Below are 19,190 nucleotides of genomic sequence, written 5' to 3'. Positions count from 1 at the left end.
CCCCTCACCACATGATCACTCCCAGGCGCTGAAGGACGATGCCGCAAGGCCGCCAGCTTGGGCCCCACAGCACAGAAGCGACCACCATGAAAGACGGAAGTCGGGGGTCGCCGAGATCGGGGCCGAGCGGAGAGGCGGTGAAAGGAACGCCCCGAGGCGCCGGAGCGGTGAGAGCCCGGCTGGACTCGGGGGCTCGCGCCGCGGACTGCAGCCTGGAGGCCGGCCGAGGGGCGTGGCCTCGGGCCCAACCTTGGCGCGGGGGGGGGGGCGCCGGGCGGAGGACAGCGGGCGGCGGGGGCTGTCCTTCTGGCGTTGGTGGCCAAAGGCGGCGTCGGACACCAAGCAGCCCCTCTGAGTCCCTCAGTGACCCATGTATCCGGGGCGCGAGTAAGGGAAGGGCAAGTGCCTAATGTTTCTTGGTCCCCCCCCTCCAGGTTGCAATGGAAGGAGCCGGAACGTCACGTGATCCGGTTTGGCAGGTCACATGACGAGGAGCCCCCAGCGGCTGGTTTTTGGGGAAGGCGTCTAGGTCGCGGAGGTCCTGGTCACCTTGGAGGTGGGCTCCCAGTAGCAGGGGATTGGAACCGACTTTCCCCCTCAGATGCTGTACTTTCGGGTGGTATCTATCCTGTGGGGGACATAGAAATTCACGCCGAGAGAGGACGCCCGTTTCCCCGCGCATCCCGACCCTTAAACAGAGATTCCGGCGCAGTACAAGGACATGAGACCCTTCCTGAGGTCGAGCGGACGGTTGCGGCCAGAACGCTTTCAAATTGCGGAGCGTTCTGGGCATTGGGAATACTTGAGTGACGTTTGCTACCAAACATGGAATACTAAGAGGGTTTGGATGCCAAATCCAGGAAAAATATGGGCGTCAGGAAAAGCCGAGGGAAAGTAGACTGTGGGTAGGTTGTGAAGGTGCGTGGTCCTGCTAAATGTACTGGAGAAAGACATAATACACAAAACATCCCTTTGCTTCCCTACTGCAAACTAAGGAAACGGATGATAGGCCCTTTGAATAAGGTAGGGGACACGACTTTAAAAATATGAGGAAGTCATTCACTCCAAAGAAAAAGCTTGTATACTTCACTGGTAAGAGGCAGGTTTGTAATAATCACTCAGGGAAATGCATGTTTGAAGAACACAGTTCTGTTCTGAGCTTGTACCCAGCCTAGTGAAGACAGTGATCAAAGCATGATTGAGAGGGGCCATTCTGAACCCACGACAAACAAACCGTGGTCAGTATAATTTTGTGGTACTTTGTCACTTATTTTGTGCATATTGTTCTGAAAAGGGTAATGAGAGAGGACATAGAACCTGGATCACAGGTAGTGACTGCAGTGTACTAAAGGGACTGGGAAAATGGCCTTGAGACATGAATTTCATGTCTCTCTTGTTTGAGACTATTTGGGGAAGGAAACCAAAAGATTTTAGTCTGCTCTAGGAGCACCTTTTGTATTCCAGGACTTTTGGGGGTAGGTGTGTGAATAGCGGTGGAGGGAAAGTTGCAAAAGAACAGAATCAGGAATTTTTAAGTTGCCCACCAAGCATGAAGTCTAGCTCCTGGGAAAGGAGAATTAGTTGAGGTAGTTCACTTCTCCAAGAAATCCCCCCACCCACCCCTGAGAGCATTCTCTGGATGTTTGCAAGTAGAGTCAGTGCTTCAGGCCAGATCAGGCAGCCTTGTCCAGGTACTGCCCCTGAGGGCCACATTCAGCCTGCAGCCTGTGCACGTCTCTAGCAAAGCACAGGGGTATTAGTTTTGTTTTGTTTTTGTATTTTTAAATGTAAAACAAAAGAAGAATATTTTGTGACACGTGAAGTTCACATTTCACTGAGCATGAATAAAGTTTTATTGGAACACATTCACACTCATTCATTTTCATATTGTCCCATTTGCTACAATGGGAGTTGAGTAGTGACAGAGTCTGTGTGGCCTACAAACCATACAATTTTCATGTGGTCCCTTTTACAGAAAAGGTTTGCTGCCTCCCCTTCCCTCCTAGCACCCCACTCTCCCCACCACCACCACCCTGCCTGGGCCAGTGGGCTACTGATGCAGAGAATTTATTTCCGAGAGCTGAAGTTTTCCAGGTGGGGGCACCATAGAGCTCAGATAGTGATACTGTTCTCTATGTTGCTGGGCTTTAAGTATTCGTAGGCAAGGTCAAGTTGCTCATTCCGGGCTGTCATTTCCCTCTCCCACTTTTCCAGATCTGCTTGGAATTGGTTTAGTACAGCTTTGGTCTTGGAGCCCGAGAAATACTGTTCTTTGTGATGCCCCAGAGGAACCTAAGAACGAACAAAGGATCAGTCAGTTTCTAGTTTGAAGGCAGAAGCACATATAGTAATCACATATAGAAATTTTCTGATATTTGCAACCATAGTAAAACAAAGACTTATATTTTTGATATTTATTTTATATATTTAAATGCCATTTAACAAAGAAAAATCAACCAAAAAAATGAGTTCGCGTGTCAGAGGTGTCATAGGTTCGCCATTGCTGACCTAGAGCTTAGCCCCTCACTCTGATGTTGGCCTTCCATAATCATTTCTCTTTTCCCAGAGTCCTCACTTACCATGTCTGGCTGGCGTCGACCCAGATGCCATGTGATGGTCATTTGAAGACAGGCCTGTTGGACATCAGGGAGTGAGCCCATCACTGTGTCCATTGTCACATCTTCCTTGGTGGTGGGTGGGGGCATTCGCATTGTGCATGGGGCATTAGGCACCCAGGCATACCAGTCCAGCTGGGGAAAGAAAGTACAAACCTAGGATCCTGGCACTTAGGGTTTGAACCCCTATCTCTCCCTTGGGTATCCATTTGCTTTCGGGACCTGGGCTTTCATCTGTCCATACCTGGCCCTTGTTGATGGCCCCATGCTGGGCTGTGCACGTGAACACACACATGGTAAGGAAATGGCAGAGCTGATTCAGAGACTGGAAGGAGACAGGGAAACCTGGGGAGGAAAGAAACAGGATCTAGAGGCTACAGCACGAGAGGAGAGAAATAAAGGTTGATGTCTGCGTTTTGGAATTGATGGGTGTTGGTTCATTTATTCAAATATATTTGCATCAGACATTAGTTTCAGTTCAGGCTCAAGCAATCCAGTTTGGGTACCTTAAGCCAATTAACTCTCTGACCTCAATTTTTTCACCTATAAAGTGTGGATGATACTTACCTTCTAAATGAGATACTGTATCAAATATTGATATAACTGCTTAATAAGTAATTATTGTCATTATGGAAGGGTTGGGGGCTGAAAGGGTTAAGTGATCAAATATCTTCTGCCTTAAAAAATGGTTAAGAATTAGGGTTGCTCCCCCCTATTCCCAATTATAATGTGAGGAATAAGAGAAGTCATGATTTCTCGTGTCACAGCCAAGAGAGGCTTTCTACAAAGGTTATCCCAGGCCACCCAATAATCCTATCAGTTAAGTGGAACAAGTATAATCACTCTCCTTTTATGGATAAGACAGACACAGTTGGGAAAAGGCAGAGGCTGACCTTGAACTTGGGATCCTGACTGCTAATTTCTGACAGTTTTTAATCTTAACACGTTTCCTCTACAAGTCTATTGGGAAAATTAGGCAAAAGTCATCTATGAGAACTGAGGGAGAGAGAATGAGAGGCCGTTAGTTGGAGGTTAAAGTTAACATGTGGAGGTTGTATTTTCCAAATGTAGTTGGTAATAGTTGGGGAAAAGATGGCCAGGCAGAGGAATTACAGACTTGGGGGCATGTGGAGCCTAAGGAACAGTATTGAGATGTCCTAGAGCAGGGGTCCTCAAACTACGGCCTGCGGGCCACATGCAAATACAAATATTGTATTTGTTCCCGTTTTGTTTTTTTACTTCAAAATAAGATATGCACAGTGTGCATAGGAATTTGTTCATAGTTTTTTTTTTAAAACTATAGTCCGGCCCTCCAACGGTCTGAGGGACAGTGAACTGGCCCCCTGTTTAAAAAGTTTGAGGACCCCTGTCCTACAGAGTTTGGTCCTGGGAGGGTGGGGATGGTGCTGCCTCAGATTCTGCAGGGAGAGGCCCCTCCAGAGCATAGGTGTTGGCTTATTGCTCACTGCATCTCCCGGGTCTGACTACAATGGCTCCCCAGTAAATGTCTGTAGGTGTCCTACAGAGGCAGAGATGCTGGTGTGAAGTGTGAGGAGCAGGGACTGAAGGACGATTTGAAGCAGTCCAGGTTGGTCCACGTGTGCTAGAGAGACGAGGATGAACCTAGGAGAGCTCAAGAAAGGCAATTTCTTCCCCAGCAGTTAAATGTGATTCGGGTATGCTAAAGCTAATGACTAGATCTTAAGCCAGTGGCTATATCCTAGCAGGGGTGGGGGGAGGACATATTGGCAAAGGAATGTGAGCACTAGGGACAGGGAACTGAGTTTAGATTTGAGCCAAAGGTATAGTATTGAGCTTGCACCTCGAATGACCGTGTACTGTGGTAAAGTGTGCAGTATGCCTGGACCCTCTGTGTGTGCTGGACAGTAGCAGACAGGATAAGAAAGGAAAACCAGAGTGGGTCATTGTGGGATTTGGTGGGAAAATCTTCTCATTCATATCCTCAGGCAGGAAAATAGACACCATGGGAGAGATGTGAGCCCCAGTAGGGCCTGGTCAGATCCTCCACTGGCTGTGGTTCTGGACCCACTGGGCCCCATGCTGTGGCAGGTTGGGGGCATCTGTGACTAGACAAGGGGGAAGGACATAAAAGTTGATGGTCAGGGTCTTTGAGGAGGATAATCTTTGAGTTTCTAGGATTGTCCTGAGACTTAGGAGGTGGGAATGAGATCCAGATGCTTCATGTGTGGAGGGGGAGAGGGGGATGAAGGGTTGGGATCATGTCCCCAGAAGGGCAAGGCCGACAAGGGGCTCTGGGCAGAGTGTCCAAGGAGTTCTCTTCTCTGGGGAGGGATCTCACCTCGGTCCTGGGCCTGGCACAGCCCCACCTCAGTGATCTCCCGACACCAGGCCTGCAGCTCAGGGTCCCCTCTCACGACGTCATCCCCGTGGTAGAAGAGGTGGACGATCCCTTCCACGTACCTGCCCAGAGGAGAAGGGAGCTGAGCTCCTTGAGAGTACAAGGCCCTAGCCTCTGACCTCTACTCCTTTTCTGTGGCCTCTGTCCAACACACTCTTACTATGTCTGAGTGTAGATCTTTCAAGACTTGTCTTTTGAGACATTAATGTAGAAAGGAATGAAATTTGGTCACTTGTAGAAATTCTCCATACATAGTTGATAGATAAAATGGACACAGTTGGAACAAAAACCCTGATTTCTCCAGATCCCCCAGTCTCCCCATCCACAGCTATCCCAGCCGAGGCTGTCTACCCCCATCCTAGTCTCTTCCTTATCAGACCCTACTCGCTGTCTCCTCACTGTCCCTCATCTCTCCCAGGATTGAGTCCTCTGCTCCTCCCGTCTGGGCCTTCTTGTTTCATGTTCCTTTTGTCCCATGATGATCTCAGGCCAAAGCCCCATTTTCATTGTCATTTCTCAGCTCCCACTCTCACCCACCGGGCAATGATCTCCCAGAGCCGTAAAGCATCATGGGCATAGAGGGCACTTGGGATGCCCAGCAGGCCTCGGTCAGCCAGATCGTCAGGAGGACAGAGGGAGCGGTAGGTCAGCTGAGCCATAGCCCGACGGATCAACTGCACATGGCCGCCTCCACCAGTGCTCACAGCCTGGGACAAGAGAGATGAGAGGCCTTGAGGAAGAAGACAGAGCATAGTGTACAGGAGGTTCAGATGTGGGGTTCTCACATTTAAAGACATGGGTATAAAGGACAGACTCCTGGGTTTAAGGGTCAGGGCATTCACACAGGTTGGTCTGGGATCTTGAACGTGACAGCAGTTAGATGGCCCCACATTCCATTACCTCCTTACCTTATCAAACACACCTCCCTCTGAGATGAGTTGGGTCCTTGCCCGTGTGTTGATCTCTATGGTGTAGCGGGTGTGTGGGATCAGGAGCTGGATGGAGAAGGTTGGAGGAGTGGTTTATGGAGGACGTGCTTGGGTCCTTCTTTATCAGGGAGTGGCGCTCAGCATGGTGGCCTCCTGTCCTCTTGATGCTTTCCTCCTTGCTAGTGCCTTTGCAAGCTGGTCTCCTTCTACTTCTCTGGTCACTCATTCTCATGCTCTTTACTCCCCTGTGAGTCAGGCTCTGGAGCTAGACCTACCTGGGTTTCAATCTACACTTTGATCCTTGCCCAAGGTACTGGACCCTCTAATAATAATCTGTCTCATCCCCTATCTGTCACCTCATCTGCCAACAGGGGGTGATAATAGGGTTTCTTATCTCGGGAGGCAGTGGTGATGCTTAGGTGAGTGACGTATGAAGAGGGTATAGTACACACAGAAGTCCTCAGGTCTCAGCTGTTGTCATTTATCTTCATTATTTCCGCCTTCAGTGTTTGATTTTAAAGAGTCAGCCCCTTTTGATTTTCTTTTATATTTCTATCATTTGCATCTTCATAACTCATAATTACCTCTTTACTCATTATCAAAGCCACACTCTTATCTTCTGGTCGCTTCACAGTTGGCTTTTAGGGGGTGAATACCTTTAGTCAGAATAAAAGGAGGCATTCTAAGCTACCTACTGAAGCAACACGGGGGCTGCACGGTCCCCTTAGGCAGTTATTTTTAATAGCTTTTTAAACAAGAGCTTTCCTGAAGTGTTAAAAAAGGCTACATGAGGATGTGTATTTCTTTTTATCTCAGACTATTTTGTGTTCATTTCCACCCAGTTTATATACAGGTCTTCTGTAGTGTTGGTGTTTATCTGAGTTCATGCTGGACACAGGGAATGTGATACCTCTGGTGTCAAGATGTCAAAGCAGCTCACAGTCTGAAACTTTTCAGAAAGTTGATGAAAGAGGTTGAGTTGTCATAGAAAGTCCAAAGTCCACATGAGGAGAGAAGATACCTGAGGACAATCGATTCCTAATAAGAGTAGCAATAATATCAGGAACTAATGGTTTTTCTAGCTTTCAGCCTGTGTTACATTGTTATGTCGTTTTATCCTTCATCAACCCACGGTGGAGCTCCTGTTGTCCTCATTTAGAGATGAGGACACTGAAGCAAGCCTCTGGTCAGTTCTGAGGCCAGGATTCAGGATTAGATGCTGGCAGTCTGAATCCAGAGCCTGCCTACATTACAGGTTCCTTCTCCTGTGTGTCCTGATAACAGCTCAGCGGTTTGCCAGGAGATGAAGCTGTTTTGGTGAGTGGATGGAGGTGTGGAGAGGGATGAACTAGTAAAGGGGGGTGAGCAGCAGATTGTGATGCAGGAGCACCACGAGGTCAGTAAAATCCAAGATTCTATTAATCACCCAGATTCCATCTCGTCTATGTTACCCCAGACTCAATGAGGCCATAGCTACTATTGGGCAGGTTTTGGGGTCAGGGTGTAAACCCCCAGCTTGAAACACAGTTCAGTTCTCCTTATCCAGATACTCATTTGCATATCTTGCCAACATTTCAAACTCTGTGGACCTGACACTAAACAACTTGTGTTTGTTTCCAAACTGTCTTTCTCTCATGACTATGCTGTTTTTGGCAGTTGCTCTGGTTCATAAGCTTCTATCAGTATTGTCCCTTCTCTGCCATGTTCCCTATACCTCAAGTGTCATCGAGATTTTGAGAATAGCCCTAGCCAGTTTGGCTCAGTGGATAGAGCGTCGGCCTGTGGACTGAAGGGTCCTGGGTTTGATTCCGGTCGAGGGCATGTACCTCGGTTTAGGCCCCATCCCCGGCCCCAGGTGTGTACAACCAATCCATCTCTCTCTCTCACATCTATGCTTCTGTCTGTCTTTTCCCCTCCCCTTCCACTCTCTAGAAATCAATAGAAAAATTTCCTCAGGTGAGGATTAACAACAACAACAACAACAAAAGATTTTGAGAATACTTTCAAGCAAGCACAAGTCTTATTTTGCTGCCTTTTGCCTGGCAGTAGATACTGAGCTCACTCTCTTATAAAATTACAACCCATCCATCCTGTGGACTCTTAGGTGTTACAGCTTAGACCTGTGACCTTTCTCTCTTCGGTCTTATTTGAAGTAATGTGCACCTGCTGTTTCCTCCAAGTCTTTGATTTGTTTTCTTGTCATTCCTGTAACCACCTTGCATGTCTTTCTCCACCTATTTCCTGGGCAGGTATAAGTAACCTACTGGGGTGCTCTCCTTGCCCTTTGATCCATTCCTACAGCAGACTCCTCAGTTGGGGTGGGACATTCTCTGTCAATACTATAGTGTTTATAGGCTGTCTTGTGATTTCAAATTATATCTAGTTCTAGATATTATTCACTGGTTAGTTCTTATGGGCATCACTTGTTTTCTTGGATAAAGAACAAATCTCCTAAGACAGGAGCATGGGTTTTGTTTTACTAACAATATTCCAGTAATACTCCAGGTCATTGCTAGATGGTCAGGTCTCTGGAATTTCAGAGGGTTCCCTTATAACATGTCCTGAAGAAACATTAGGTGACTTGATGGAATTAAAACGCAAGTCTTAAAATATTGACACAGTCTTCCTTTACTTCCCTCTTTCTTTCACAAATGGATGTAAACATTTTTTTGCTGCTGCAGTATCATGTGATACTGGCATTTCCCCTCTTGGATCTGAGCAAGATGGGACATGGAGGGTAGAGGATTTACCTTGAAGACAGGGTGCAGTCCTGGGAGGCACCTCATGGTGGCGACAGCAATGACTTCACCCACCAGATGAGTGTTCAGCAGATGGTATTGGAGCTGGTGCAGTTGGAAATCTGAATTTCGGACCCAGATCTTTGCCAGGAGCCAGGCAAGTGGAGGATCCGAAGGCAGGAACAGTGATGGGGTCGGGGAGCTGGGGCTGGGAGGCTGGATCTGGGAAAAAGAAATTGAATGTTTATTGAACTTCCACTTTATGAAGGACATTATGGTCACCATTCCTGGGGAAACAGAGGGAACTGAGTAAGGTTATTCTTTTCCAGGAAGTTATAATCTAGTAGGAGGAACGAGGACCCTTCCACCCTGTCTCTCACTGGCTGTGCGGCCATATGAGTGCCATGATGGTCAAGTTGAATGCAGGAGAGTCAGAAGCAGAAGTCCAGTAAGGAGATTCTAACAGTGGTTTGGGAGAACTGTGGTGAGGTTCTGAGTTAGGGTGGGAGGATTGAAAAGGAGAAACTGTATGTGTTAGATAATTGACAGTATTTGCTAACTGCTGAGAACTTTGGGAGAAAAGATATTCAGGAAACAATGTGTATTTAGAGTCAAGGCAACTGAGAGAGTAAATAGTGATTCTCAAAGTGTGTTCCCAAACTAGCAGCATCAGCATCACTTTGGAACGTGTTAGCAAGGCAAATTCTCAGTCCCCACCCGAGGTCTACTGAATCAGAAAATCTGGTGGTGGACCCAGAACCTGTGTTTTAACTGGCCCTTCAGGTGGTTCTAACGCACACTAAAGTTTGAGAACCACTGAGTACAGGGTGAGAACTCCAAGAGGCCATTATGACTCTTGAACAGGTACTTCCAGTTGGGTGAGTCAGGGAAAACCAGGCTGCAAGCAAAGACTGACATGAGGACACGTCTCACTGTGTGAGGATTGAATTTGGGAACCAAGAGCCAGAGGGCTGGGTCCCTGGGAGCAGAGATTGGGATGAACAGAGAACAGTGTTGGGAGGCGGATGCCCTGGTGCCTCACCTGGATGACCATGGGCAGCAGCTTCCCACTGGGTTCCATCTTCAGCATGACAAGGGGGGCAGCCAGGTACTGCTGCTCTTCTCGGATCACATTGGCTGGAATTCCATCCAGAAGGATGAAGTCAGCCTCAAACAGGGAACCTTTCTGGGGAAAAGTTGAACATATCCATAGTTAGAATTCAAAATCTACAGAGACAGGGCAAAGGAGGCAAGACATTTAAAGATACTTAATTTGCCCTAACTGGTTTGGCTCAGTGGATAGAGCGTCAGCCTGCGGACTGAAGGGTCCCAGGTTCAATTCCAGTCAAGGGCATGTACCTTGGTTGCAGGCACATCCTCAATAGGGAGTGTGCAGGAGGCAGCTGATCGATGTTTCTCTCTCATCGATGTTTCTAACTCTCTATCCCTCTCCCTTCCTCTCTGTAAAAAATCAATAAAATATATATTAATAAATAAATAAAGATACTTAATTTTATTAACCAATATCACTCCAATAAATTTAATTAAAAAATAAAGATATTTATCTAGTGTCTTGCCATCATCCTATATTAGTACCAGAGCCCTATTGGCAGAACCAGAGCATCTTGTCCAATTCCTTTCATCTATATATATAAAAGCCTAAGCGACTGAATGACCAAACGACCAGTTGACCAGTTGCTATGACCACTGGGGGGCAGATGCTCAATGCAGGAGCTGCCCCCTGGTGGTCAGTGTGCTCCCACAGTCAACCTCCCGTGGTCCCTCCCCCTGGCTGGCCAGCCAACCTCCTGCAGCCCCTCCCCTGGAGCTGCCCTCCCCACCCCCAATCGGCCCTGAATGCCTGCCAGGCGGAGGGATCCCACCCGTGCACGAATTTGTGCACCGGGCCTCTAGTTTTTTTTTGTTTTTTTTAAAAATATATTTTATTGATTTTTTACAGAGAGGAAGGGAGAGAGAGATAGAGAGTTAGAAACATCGATGAGAGAGAAACATTGACCAGCCGCCTCCTGCACATCCCCTACTGGGGATGTGCCCGCAACCCAGGTACATCGAACCTGGGACCTTTCAATCCGCAGGCCGACGCTCCATCCACTGAGCCAAACCGGTTTCAGCATAGTTTTAAATAAAGGAAGAAACAACCTAGTGTGGGTTGATGGCTTGTGCAGGTTTTGTGGTAGCAGGTCTGGGTTTAGAACCAGGCCTCAGTCCAGTTTGCATTGTAGGCATTGCAAACTCTCCCATTGTCAAGATGGCTGTGCCCCTTCCCCAACATCCCCTAGCGCTCTGCTCCCTGTGTTGGGTGCCCATCAGCTCAGCAAACGCTCTTTCACTCACTGTCCAAATTTCACCTCCTTTGCCAAGTAATCCTCAGAGGTTCCTTGACTATCATTGCCATGGAATCCAGACACATGCACATGGACATGCTCACATCCTGCTTTGTTTGTCTGCCTTACATCCAACTCATCTTTTCTGTATCCAGCTTCCTCCTCCAGGAAACCTCCTCAATTCCCCCCCACCTGACAGTGCATTCTTTTTTTTTTTTTTTTTAAATATACTCTTATTGATTTCAGAGAGGAAGGGAGAGAGAGAAAGAGAAACATCAATGATGAGAATCATTGCTTGGTTGCTTCCTGCATGCTCCCTACTGGGGAGCAAGCCTGCAATCTGGGCATGTGCCCTTACCAGGAATTGAACCTTATCCTCCAGGTTCATAGGTCAATGCTCAACCAATGAGCCACACTGCTGGGCTGACAGTGAATTCTTCACTTTTCTTTCTGCCCATGAACACTGGGAATGTGTTTGTCCCAGTTAACATGTCTGGCCCCACCTGCATGCACCTTGGACATCCATGCTGGGAGTTCCTCATAGTTTCTCCTACATGTTTTATCATCTCTGGGTTTTTTCCCAGCACAGGACTCTTCACCCAAGGACAAGAGTTACCACAGCCTCCCTTCCCAGACTCACTTTTGGTTCCTTCTCTTCACCACTTCTCCCCACACAGACAAGGAGAGAACAATGTAGGGTGGGAGGAGATACCTGGAGTTCGTTCTCCAACTGGGCCTGAATCTCTTCCATTCCCGAGGGCAGCACCAGCCGGGAGGGCAGAGAGGTGGAGCGTCTCAACAGCATGGGGTTGGCACCATTGAGGAACTGGTAGCCAAAAAACTCATCATCCTGCCAGCGCTGGTGAACCTTCTCTGTGGGGTCAGGGTGGAGGGTAGGAGGAGGATATTCTTTTAAAAAAAATTGAATTTATTGGGGTGATATTGGTTAATAAAATTATGTAAGTTTCAGGTGTATAATTCTATAATACATCATCTGTATACTATATTGATATTGTGGGTTTACCACCCCAATGATTCAGGCATATGATTGCCCTGTATCCAGCCCCTCTCTGAGATGACGTCTCATCTGGCAAGGCCTTATTGGGGACTATGGAGTATGAAGGTTAGGTCATCAAAAGGGGCCATCACAGGTTTATAGACACCTGGGGGAATCACTGACCAGCCAGATTGCTCTTCTGGCCCCAGAAGATCTGATCAAAATCCTCCAGATGGTTCCAGGAGCTCAGGAGGGTGTACACACGCTTGAGGGCCATCTCCAGTGCCCTAGGACAGGCATTGAGGCATGAACCCCTTTGCTGACTCCTCAGCCCCTCACTGTTTACCACCATTCTTGGGTCTCCCAGCCCTTAGTCTACTCTGAGCTCCAGGCTTTTCCTCACCCAGCCTTCAGTGTCCATTCAAAGTCCAGCCTCTTCTTCTCGTGGAATCTCACATTTGGAGGTAGATTGTCCTCACTGCCTGCAGCTATTGTCAGGGGTAACCCTTCCTTCCAGGTGGCCCAGCTAGGACATGGGGACAAGGTTCAGGTCAGTGATGTGGGCAGGGTCGGGGGGAGGGTGAAACTTGGGGTCTAATATGGGTGGGCGGTCACCAGTATACTTGCTGTCTTTCCTTCAGTTCCTTCTCTCGATGTTTCTGGAACACATCCGATGCATTGTCTCCTGCCAGGCGGGCTGGGGAGACATGAAGACAATTGGCCACACAGTTTTGCGTGTTCCTGTGCTCTGTCCTCACCGTCCTTTTCGTATCGTAGTCCCTGTGTTCAGTTGTGCTCTGTTGCTTTTATCTCTGGCTGTTCCTCAGTTCATTGATTCCCCAGACACATTTATCCCAACTTTGCACTCCTCGTCTCACTTATCTCAGCCCTCATCTCTTGCCTTGAGACCAAAGTGTCATGTTTGCCACCATTTTCTTGTCCCTTAATCCATCTTTCCCTACCTGATCCTATTTCATCCATATCTATGGTTGGATAAATCACCTGAATTAAGGTGAAAAAATCTTTTTTTTTTAAAATCTTCACCTGAGGATATTTTTCCATTGATTTTCAGGGAGAGTGGAAGAGAGAGGGAAAGACAGAGAGAAACACCGATATGAGAGAAACAAATTGATTGTCTGTCTCCTGCACGAGTCCCAACCAGGACCTGGGCCGAGGAGGAGCCTGCAATGAAGGTCTGTGCTCTTGACTGGAATCGAACCCCAGATCCTTAGGTCCGCAGGCCGATTCCGGTCAAGGGTCTATCCACTGAGCCAAACTGGCTAGGGCAAGGTGATTAAATCTTAGTCACCCCTATGCTCACACCTGTTTTCCTACTACATATTGCTTTGGTGAATTTCCACTTCTTGCATCTCACCTGCCACACCTTCAGCTGTTCTCAAAAGCTGTTTGCTTTCTTTACCTGACTTCATCTTTCCTAGACTTACTATTGAAGTCTGTGTTTACTGACTTCTTCCTGCTCTTATCAGTACTTATACTCACCTGTATCAAAGTCAGATACATAATGTTTCCAGCCTTACCTGTTCTCACCCTCATTTGTCTCTGTGTTCCTGTCTCTTATTTACCACAGTAATTCAATATTTGCTGTCCTCCTTCATTCCAACAGTCAGTGTGCTCCCTGCCCTCACAGGTATCTTTCCATGTGGCCACAGCCAAACCAGCTCTCCACGTCACATCATTTATTGCTTCCCTTCCCTGCCTCCTCTCAGGGGCCACATGTGCTAGCCTTACCTGTCCCTGCCCTAACTGGTTCCCAGTCACACGGAGATTCCTTCCCACTTTACTTTGTCTCTTCTGTTTCCCAGCGTGGCTGCACCTCCCATTCCCTCTGCTCACATTCTTGGGAGGTGGGATGTACACACCACTCACTTCCCTGTCCAGTTCCACTTCCAGCCTTTTTAATTTTGTGTGAATTTCCCCTCATTGCCTGCTTTGGCCATCCTTAACCTACTGAGCACGCACTTTTTCAAGCCTCTAGGACCATCCTCAGTGCAATCCTCCTTCCTCCCCACCCCCCATCCTCCTCTCCACTACTCCCTACGTCCTGCACCCTCTTCCCTGAGGCGGCCCCTCACCGGTGCCCTCAGGCAGGGTCAGCACGCCCTCGCCCTGCACCCAGCGGTAGCAGGGGAAGGCGGCCTCCTCTATCGCTCCTGGGCCCTGCACGGTGATGCGGTCGCAGAACCAGGCGTTGTCTACCAGGGAGTGGTGTTTGCGCAACTTCACAAACTGCAGTGGCCCCAAGTCCTGGGGAACGTCCTGTTCGAACTCCTCCACCTGTGGGGACAGAACCCGGTGAGACTTATTAGCGGGGACCCGGGAGAGGACGTTTAACTGAGGGTGCGGGGTCCCCTCTGGAGTCTGGGGACAAGGCCTCCAGGGACAGCATTGCCTCCTCCCAACACCGGCGCGGTGGGTCTCAGACACCCCGTCTCACCTTCTCACCCGGAGGACAGGAAGGCGGGGCGAGGCCCTGAGTGTCTTGAATTGAACACTGAGCATCATCACCTACCCCGTCCACTCACAGCTCTCACTGCGCCTGCGCTCTCGGAGGACCTTCCCTTTGACCACTGATCCCAGGACAGTGGCCTGGGGTCAACTGGGAAAGTATTGGAGGCTGCGAGGACCACTGTCGGTGGGGGAGGGAGAAAGGGGTTGAGCCCAGCCCGACCCTCTCCCCGCTTAGGGGCAGGCGTCCCAACTCCTGGGAGTCCCAGTGGGCGCGTTCGCGCGGTTACTCGCCCCCATCTCTCCCAACCCCGCCTCCTGCCGTGAGCCCGGCGGGGATTGGGGTCCCAGCTGCCCCCGCTGACCTGGCCCCGCGCTGGCCGCAGCTGCAGCTCCAGCTCCGCCTCCCCGCGCTCCCCGACCAGCCACAGCTGCACGCGGTTGAACGACCCGGAGAAGAGCCAGGCCCCGGTGGCCACGCAGATGCGGTAGCGGCCCATGGCGAGGGGGAGCCGCTCAGGGCCGCCGGCGTGAGTCTAGATGCCCTAAGGCAGTTTGGGTCTTTAAAGATGGGTCTGGGTCCCGCCCCCTTCGCTACTTTCAGGCGCTCCCAAGTCTCCGCCCCAGACGAGCCCCAACCTGCCAGCTGCCCAGCAGAATGGGGAAGGGCAGCGCCTACTGGTTTGAGCTGCTGTGGGAAGATAAAGGGGCCTTTGGCCCGGGTGAGGCCGCGAGGATGGATGTGGCAGAGCGTCCCTGAACCTCCTGGCGAGGCCTGGGGCCAAGAGCCTCCAGGTTGGAGGGAGCAAGGATGAGGACACTCCCCAGGCCTCCAGGCCTTTTGGAGAGCTGGTTGATAGAGGGGGTGAGTGGGCCTTCCCCTTCTGGAGAGGAAAGTTGGCCTTTTTCTGGACCGGGACCTTGGGAAGGCGGTGGCCAACATGTGGAAGGCCAGCCTGGGAGGCTTCGCTGGGCTGCTAGACCCCTTATGGTCCCGAAAGTCTTCAGTTCCTGATTTCTACCGCATCTGAGCCCTGTCCTTCAATAAATGACCAGAGGTTGCCAGGCTGCCTAGAACCTGGAAAAGCAACAGCTCAGAGACTTGCTCCCTGCCTCTCCCTGAACCTGGTTGCAAGCATCCTGGCATTAGGGTCCTAGTTACACCAGATATTGAAGGCCTAACGGAGGCAGGCAGTGAGAGCCTCCTTTTGTCCGACCTTCATAATGGGTGCAGGAAGGGTTAGGGGTCCGGGTATTAGGGTGCAGTATGGAGTGACTGCCCAGGATACATGGACAGTTCTCATGAACTTTGCCCTTTCCAGGTGAATGCAGCCTTTTTGTCTTCATTATATTCCAGGTAAATATTTATAATGGCCTCGTTTTACTGACCATGGTGCCTGCTTCCTCTACCAGAATTCTCAGAGATCAACCAATGAACTTGTATGCATATATGCATAACCCATGGACACAGACAATGGGGTGGTGAGGGCCTGGCTGGAAGAGGTTAATGGGGGGAAAAGGAGGACCTATGTAATACTTTCAACAATAAATATTTTAAAAATAAAAAAAGAAGTCTAAAAAATTATATGTGAACAGTAGGCACGAAGTTCCACTTTCTTCTTCCCTCTTGTCTTAATCCCACTCAACCTCAGCTATTTCCTGGTCCTTCATGGCACTCAGGGGAGGAAACCAGGGGACAGGAGAGGGCCAGTGCTGGTTAGGGACTTTGTACACATTAGAAAGATGATTCAGGGCTCAGGCTTCGTCACCCACCCAGCAACCAGATGAAGCCCTTGGTAGGTCCCTAATCTAGATCTTCTTGGTCTAAGAAGTCATTGTAAGCTTTTGGCTCACAGTGAATAGGACTGCTGGCTGGGGTAAGCCAGGGCAAGGTAAATCTGCTTTCTAGAGCGAAACCCAGGTCAAGCCCAAGGAGTCTGCTCATGAGTCTGTGGATTCATAGGTGCATCTTCAATCATGAATACACTTCTAGAAGCAGTTGATTTTGGTTGTTTAAAAAAAGAGTTGTGCTGCCCTGTATACATTTTCCGGAAGCTTGCTTTTCTCACTCAAGAGATAGATCTCTTGGAAACCTCTGCAGCTCAATAGTTATGCATCTGACTCATTCTTTTAAATGGCTGCATGGTGCTCCCCGTGCACCCAGCCATCCCTCTGTTGAAGAGCATTCAGTGGTTTCCACTTGTATGACCTGTGCTGAATGCTACAAAGGGCGTGTTTGTACCTACATCCTTGGGAACTTGACGGTTTCACTTCTCTGGGTTAGAGCCCAAGGAAAGGGTGCAAAGGATAAAAGGCTACCAGAATAAAAAACACACCCAGGAACAAAGTAAAACAAACAAATAAAAGACAAACAACACAGCTGTCTTTACTTTTCAGACAGAGAAATACACCAGAAAAGCCGTTGGCTGAGTTTTCATGGAGAGGAGTAAGTCAAGGATTTTTAAAGGGGGTGTTCCTAATGTTTACACTAATTAAAGTTGAAAGCTTATACCATGGACAGGCAGGCCGGATTGACTACACAGGCTGGATTGTATACAGTCGGTTGAACCAAGTCCTAGGTCCACTAAGAATTAGACATACCACTGTTACTCGATATTCATGGTTATTTAACATCTCCGGCTTGCTGGAAACAGTTGTGAACACCAGCATTCAGTTTTGCCATCTCCTAGGCAAGTGCTGCTAAAAGTTCTGTTACATGGAATTGCTGGCTGAAAGAGTATGCGTGTGTAGGAGACACAATTCATTTGTGAAATTATGGAGAACAGGTTCAGTAGAGAGATGGAGGCAGAATGCAGACCAGTGTGCAACCTGCCTTTGAAGAAATAAGGCCAGAAGGGAACAGAGAGAGGGCCGTAGCTGGAGGTGGGTGCGCAGCAGAGCCAGTGAGAGGGAGAGGCTGGGCTGCAGGAGAATGAGGGTAAGTGATGAGGAGAAGACCCCGAGGGAGGAGATAAAACCTGGAAAATGTGAAGGAACTGGCCTCAGATTGTGCACTCTCACAGTGGGGCAACAACGTCTTAGTTAATACAGTGGTTGGTGGCCTTCCAAAGGGCCATGCACATAAACAGATTAAAGTTTCATGGAGCCAGGACAGAGAGCGATTAGGAAAAACATGTCTTCCAGGCTTTGTAGGGGCAAAATGGGGGAAGAGGTAGAGAAACATGGCTCAGGGGTGATTTCCCTAACAGTCCTCACTCTTGGTTGCTGACACAAGAAAAATGAAAGGTTGGATTCATCCAGAACAAGTAGTGGAACAGGGACCAGAGGCTCTGGGCCTTGTTCTTACCTCCCCAACTTCATTGGTGGAGGAGGTATGGACTCCATGTTTCATTCTTGTTTGTAGCCAATTTGCATTAGCAAACATGGTGTCAAGATAAGCCTCTTAAATCCCCTCGCCAGGAAATTGGCATCTCTAGATGACTTGGGTTTACTTGTTCTGAAGCTGGCTTTCTCAACATTTGTGTAAAGGGGTTGAGAGGTTAATCCTGTTCACTCCCTCCAGCCCCACCGGAATCTATTTTCCTCAGGGATCCAACATCCAGTTCTTGGCCTTTCTGTTTAGGACTGAACTGCCAGGCCAGGCCCACAGCATCTTGGGCTTCTAACTCCATTTTTGAGAAGTAAAGATTGAAGGACAAGTGTGTTGTGCGGCCCCAGCAGAGGGTACAGAGGATAGAGAAATTCCATTTCTTCTCGGGGATCCTTGCCAGCACCCTCTAACCATCCCAAACTGTTAATCTTTCTCTTTCTGTTTACCATGTAATTGTACATTATTCAAATACCTTGTTCACACTGACTTTAGACAATTTTTATGTATGTCTACTGTTGATGGCTTTCTTGCTCCATTCTGTGTTGAACCATTTTTAAAAACTATCACTAACCCAAAGGTGTTCCACCCAGCAGACTTGTACTGAAGGTTTGAAGAGGTAATAACCAGGGCAGGGACTGGGGTGATGTGAGTGGTACTTAACCTCAGGTGCAACACTTAAGGGGCCCCACAAAAACCCAGTAATCAAGATAAATAACCATGATGAACAAAATATCAAATTTTAAACAAAGACAGGATCATCTGTAAGGATTCATATTAGCCATCTATATTCTTAACATTTTTTTGCAATCATTCCTGCCACCAGAAATTGCTCTGTGGCCTACTTGACTCCCCAGTACCCCCATGTCCAACCCACAGGTCCTTGTGGTAGAAATACCTTACCTTCTTTTTGCTTATTCCCAGACTGTCTCACCTCTCTCTCCCTCTCTCTCCTCCCCACTAATGGCATACTTGAGGAAAGTCAGTATTATTCTTAGTTTATTATGTAAAACAACTTATCTCTCAGTCTCATCTTTCCTCTGCTCTGCTTCCTGGCTTTCCAAAACCAAAGTGGCTCTTGGGATGTTTTGTAAATAGTCATAAGCCTATTGTACTTTACCAACATAAATAAATGATTTTCAAAATTAATTCTCAGGCATCACTGTTTTTTTTATTATTGTCTGTAAAATGGAAAAAACACACATAGAGATTGATTTTCTTAAGATTCATACACTGCCACCCCCATCTTCAAAAAACAATTGGCAATTGGCTGACAATCCAGGTGTGTGTGTGTGTGTGTGTGTGAGAGAGAGAGAGAGAGAGAGAGAGAGAGAGAGAGAGAGAGAGAGAAGAGAATGAATGTGTCTACTTTAATCTTATGAAACAGAGTGG

At 48.4% G+C, this 19,190-nt stretch overlaps 1 protein-coding gene and 1 long non-coding RNA gene across 3 annotated transcripts; one reads left to right on the top strand and one right to left on the bottom strand.

The window, feature by feature from the left end:
• Window positions 1-55: 55 nt before the first annotated feature.
• Window positions 56-1,865, top strand: LOC111823721. The gene is made up of 2 exons (XR_002826793.1): window positions 56-167; window positions 435-1,865. It is a non-coding gene; the product is annotated as an uncharacterized LOC111823721 (long non-coding RNA).
• Window positions 1,824-15,099, bottom strand: LOC102429971 (arachidonate 12-lipoxygenase, 12S-type). 2 transcript variants are annotated; one of them, XM_023746199.1, is made up of 14 exons: window positions 14,836-15,099; window positions 14,098-14,299; window positions 12,620-12,701; window positions 12,408-12,530; window positions 12,188-12,291; window positions 11,720-11,916; window positions 9,705-9,848; window positions 8,675-8,884; window positions 5,904-5,990; window positions 5,533-5,702; window positions 4,936-5,057; window positions 2,860-2,960; window positions 2,580-2,750; window positions 1,824-2,292 (listed from the first exon to the last, which is right to left on the bottom strand). In XM_023746199.1, exons 1-14 carry the CDS (start codon window positions 14,968-14,970, stop codon window positions 2,113-2,115), a joined length of 2,028 nt encoding a protein of 675 aa, XP_023601967.1. In that variant the 5' UTR covers window positions 14,971-15,099; the 3' UTR covers window positions 1,824-2,112. The 2 variants fall into 2 exon arrangements, with proteins under 2 accessions (XP_023601967.1, XP_006105147.1); XM_006105085.3 differs by having other exon boundaries at window positions 11,720-11,880.
• Window positions 15,100-19,190: the final 4,091 nt, after the last annotated feature.

Source organism: Myotis lucifugus, unplaced genomic scaffold (assembly GCF_000147115.1).
Source record: "Myotis lucifugus unplaced genomic scaffold, Myoluc2.0 scaffold_634, whole genome shotgun sequence".
Lineage (NCBI taxonomy): Eukaryota > Metazoa > Chordata > Mammalia > Chiroptera > Vespertilionidae > Myotis > Myotis lucifugus.
This window is presented reverse-complemented; position numbering and strand designations above follow the sequence as displayed.